Genomic DNA, 4,880 nt, shown 5'->3' with positions numbered 1-4,880 from the left:
ACAAAAAAAAAATTATTTTCTTTTTATTTATTTTCTCTTGATCCAAACAACACACAAATAATTCTACTTTTCTTTCTATTTTCTCTCTTTTTATTTTCTTTTTTATTATTTTTTATTTTCTTTTCTATATCCAAACAAAACCTAAAATATAACACATTTTAGGATTTAATAAGTTTGTATTTTCATTTTTTTATTTTTATTTTATATTTATTTTTATTATTTTACCTTTCCATAAAATTTTAAGAATATCTTTTCAAATCAAACAAGCTTACCTTTTCCGTTTCCTTGGAAACAAAAACGCGATCATCATATAAACACATTATAGTATTATTTTCTTGTCCCTAACAAATTTCTAACCATTTTTCTCATTTCATATATAATACACAAATAACTAAGCAAGTTACAAAAAAAACATATTAAAAAACATATTAAAATACACAGACACACAACAACAATAATAATTAAACATATTATCAGACTCGACCTTGTTCGAGCCAATTTGGTGCTTCCTTGAGTTGTCGATGACGAACAACCGAGTAGATTGCAATGTACGTAGTTGGTTAGAAGAACAAGAAAATGATTTCAGCTTCTGATCTTGCACTGCTCTTCCGCTGCTGCTCTTGGAACTGAAATTAGTAGAAATAGGGACATTTAATTAGTTAAACATTTTTATATGGTTTTAAAACAATTTGTTGAAGGAGGTTTAATAATTTGGTACTAAGTACTAACTAACCTCCAAGCCCAGTTGCCTCAGAACCTTTCACTATGCGAAGGCGCTTGCATGATTCTACGAACATTCTGTAAAAATAAACGGTCCTAATTAGTGATTATTATCCATTATTAACTAAAAAATCATTTTTTTTTGTCAATATCAACTAATTTTTTTAAGCTATTTTTTTAATCTAAAATTCAAATTTTAAATTTTGAATTCTAACTCTAAAAAAATTAAAAATAATTTTACAATGAAAAAGAAATAATAATTATATTCATTATTTCACTTTTTTTTAATTTTTAATATATTTTAATATATATTTTATATACATAATTTTAATTTAATAATTAATTTTTATAATTATTTTAAAATAAATAAATTTTAGATTTTTTATAAGAGAGAGAGGGCTACTCACTCCCAGGGAACGTCACCGACGAGCATCCAATCAGCGTCTTTGTCTTCATAAGTGGGGACATAGTCAGATCCATTGAAGCTGAAGAGGCCATTTCCTTTGAACTCGTGATGGGGCCCACTGACAGCTGGCTCTATCATGGTGCCACTGAACATCTTTGCCAGCGCATCTGACAGCTCTCTGTAGCTCTTGTACTGCTTCAGGTCCACTTTCCTCAAGTATGGTGCTCCGTCCACGCTCACCTTCACGTACGCCCCTCCGTTGCCGCTTGTTGCCGCGGAGGTCGCGGTTGCAGTTTGACCTACGGTGGTGGTGGCGGGCTTTTCCACTTCTTCCTTGTTGCTCTTCTGCCCGCTTACTATGTTCTTCCTGAAGGACCTAACTGGAGGCCAACCTACTACTTGTGCCCTACACCATGCAACATTAATCGATACATTGCTTTTAATCAGTGCTTATTATGTTAATTAAGTTGAAGCTGCTTTGCCAAATAAAAAGAAAAGTTGTCTCGCGACTATCTAATGATAAATAATGATGATTTTTGTGTTGTTCCTCTTAAACATTTTTTCTTTTAATTTCAAGTTATGCTTTTTATCTATTATCATTTATCAATTATCTTATAGACATTCTTTATAGTTCATGATACTTGATATTTATCTTCTTTTTTAATCTAAATTTTATGTTTTTTCTTATAAGTATTGTTTGACTTTTTATGAATAAAAAACATTTTCTGTTAAGAAGATTATCTTATACACATTTTTACTCATATAACAATAATACAAATTGATAAAAGTAAGACCGAATAAATGCTAATTATTAGATTAGTCAATTTTTTTTCTTAAAAATTTTTAATTATTAAATTAGCCTTTAATTATTTTTATTAAATTAAACAAATTAATCTCTACTTTCTTCAAAGAATAAATTATTTGGAAGATTCCACGAAATTATTAAATAAATAGTATAAAGCTTATTTGCAAATATATCCAAATAAAAAGGCAAGCCTGGAGTGTAGCAGAATTATTAGAGATAGGGATGAGGGAAGTGGGGTGAAGAAATATGTTAGGTGACACGACCGGGGGGACTGGGGAGCGTGGACAATAGATGCATATGCTTTTTTACTTTCTTCTTTTTCTCTTTTTTTTCTTTTTAATTTTTTGTCTTGCTGGATTCACTTATTCAAATGGTTGGGTTGATGAATAAAGCAAGATTCCTTCTGTCTTGTCCTTTTCCTTTGTCTACCCGACAACAAACCATGCCACACGCTACCACTAAAGGAAAAAAAAGGAAGAAAAAGAAATTCAACTAAATCATGCTTACCCCTAACACTTAGGCCTTATCCCACCACCACCATACTTCATAGTTCATACCCTTTTTTTCTTGCTCATAATCTGGATGACATTTTCTTTTCTTTCCCGCTCTTCAAACCGGTTGACTTCACCTAATTTCTAAATATAATGGACATCTTCTATTAATGTCTATCTATTAATTGCACATGTGCTTGCATTAGTAGTATTGTTCTAGATTTCACTTTCAGGGCTTTAAAAAATAAATTCTAGCAACCTCAACCTGCTTTATTAAAATATCACGAGACTCAACTTGGGAGATATGATATAACCGTTATAAATTGGCTATAAAAACTCGGCATATATGTTATAGGTCGGCTATTAAAATCATAACAACAAATCAGAACCTTATGATATACCTATATACATTATCACTATAATTCCGAAACGATAGAAAATAACCTCTAACTACATACTCTCATTATCAAAGTAAGTAATCAGGAGAAAGGCTGATATTCACTTTTCCCGATCTAAGAGTTACCTAAAAATAAAGCTTATTCGCGTATTGACTTGATCTAAGAGTTACCTAAAAATAAAGCTTATTCGCGTACTGACTTGAACATCGGAGTACTTTTTTGCAGGTGCCCACCTCCTTGTTCACAAGGTGCCAAGGTATAACCCGTTTCAAAGAAAGGCTTGAAGGAAGTCACCAAGAAACGAGCTATACCCCAGCCAATTCACCCAAGAACACAACCCATTATTATCCTTAATTAAGTGGAATTTTAGCATTAATATTTGTTGTGTAAAGGCATGATCACATACCACAAATCAAAATTAACCCTCAAGTCAAGATTACTACTGATCATTGTTAAAACTAATATAAAAGTAAAAAATATTGCAAACTTTTTTCCTGAAACAAATTCAGAATTTTAAACCGTTCCTTTACAAATCTCTTCTTTCTTTTTTTTTCCTTTCTTAACAATTTCAAACACATATATTAAAGTATGTTGATGTGAGGATTAATTCTGCGAAAAATTATGGAACAAGTAATATAAATAATACTCAATGTTTAGCTTCAACCACAAACAAAACTTTAACCTGTTATTGCACCTATAATTTCTGTTATTTTTTCCGGTTGAAAGTACAATGGATCTATGGGTTTTAATTTCTTCTGTTCTTTTTCCTAAATCCATCAACTCTCTAAACTAGCATAAGTTGAATAATCATTATTCAACACATGTCCTAGGCAGATTGAACAAAATATCAAATTCTTTTAGCTGTTGAATTATAATATTATTACGATAAAAAGGAAACCTAGATTAGATGCTGTATAAATCATGAACTATTTTGATCTCATGAACAAAACAGGAATCAGAAATGAAATCTCCCTATAGATACGAAATAAATCAGAAAACAAACTCCTCCGGTTTCCTTTTGCCTAAATTTTTTCTCCTCCGGTTTCCTTTTATCTAATTTTTCCCCCACCTAATCTTCAACGAATATAAATGTAATTAACATCCAACAAAACTAAACCATTAAATTTTTATCTTTTACTTTTATCATTTTTCCGAAGAATTTAAACCTAACAAAGTCAAGCAAATATCCAGTAGTATATATTATTACCTGGATTTTATTAAAAAATTATACAAAAAAAGGGAAAGATTTAACGAGACAAAACCCCAAAAAAAATAAGAAAGAAAAAATTGTGAAAATCAACCCCAAAAATAAAATTAAAGATTTTAGAGTACTTATTAGTTATTACCAATCCTCCTATTCAGATCAAGTAACCAACAAAATAATAAAGAGGGTATATGAAAAACTCACTTGGCAGGTGGTTTCGCCGGGTCGGTAGAACGAGTAACAGGAGGTGTAGAAGTAGGAGCAGCAGCACCACCATTCTTCTCTTTGTTCTTGTCAACGTTGACAGAAGAAGCTGAAACGGATTCATTGTTAAGAGAAGAAGAACAAGAAGAAGAAGAAAGATTCAGATTCAGCTTTAGATCCACAGTAGACGGAGTAGTCTCCGAGAAACCCCTCTTTCCAGTTGTAGTACAAGTGCTCCTAAGTGATGACTCGCCATCGTTCGACCCACCCGGCAAACCGAGTCGCAACTCGGTCTCCTCAAAATTTATCATGCTGTATTTGTCTCGCTCTGACTCCATATAACACGATGCAGAATAATATAAAGACTTGGGAGTTTTCTTATTCTATGTTTCTCCCAAAGATGAAGACTGAAGACTGAAGTTGAGTTTTTTTCTTTCTATTTTTTTTTTCCTTGAAAATGTTAGGAATTGATGGTGTGTTTTGTTTATTTATTTATTTCTTTTGTTTTGGGGATATATGGATGTTGTAGGGCGTGTGAAGGGAAAGTGACGGGGAAGATGGTGCCACGTGGATAGGATTGTAGTTGTTGGATTGTTTTGGGGTCTTGTCGGGACTGACGTCATGGGTGATGTCATACGGAGGAGGAATGATA

The 4,880-nt window shown here is 31.9% G+C and overlaps 1 protein-coding gene across 1 annotated transcript; it reads right to left on the bottom strand.

Annotated features, from left to right (window-relative positions):
* On the bottom strand, positions 441 to 4,729 carry LOC107617873 (auxin-responsive protein IAA16). The gene is made up of 4 exons (XM_016319748.2): positions 4,229 to 4,729; positions 1,128 to 1,532; positions 734 to 798; positions 441 to 626 (listed from the first exon to the last, which is right to left on the bottom strand). Exons 1-4 carry the CDS (start codon positions 4,564 to 4,566, stop codon positions 583 to 585), a joined length of 852 nt encoding a protein of 283 aa, XP_016175234.1. The 5' UTR covers positions 4,567 to 4,729; the 3' UTR covers positions 441 to 582.

The sequence above is a fragment of the Arachis ipaensis genome, chromosome B09 (genome assembly GCF_000816755.2).
Source record: "Arachis ipaensis cultivar K30076 chromosome B09, Araip1.1, whole genome shotgun sequence".
Taxonomy (NCBI): domain Eukaryota; kingdom Viridiplantae; phylum Streptophyta; class Magnoliopsida; order Fabales; family Fabaceae; genus Arachis; species Arachis ipaensis.
Note: the sequence above shows the minus strand (reverse complement) of the source record. Positions and strands in the feature narration are given on the sequence as shown.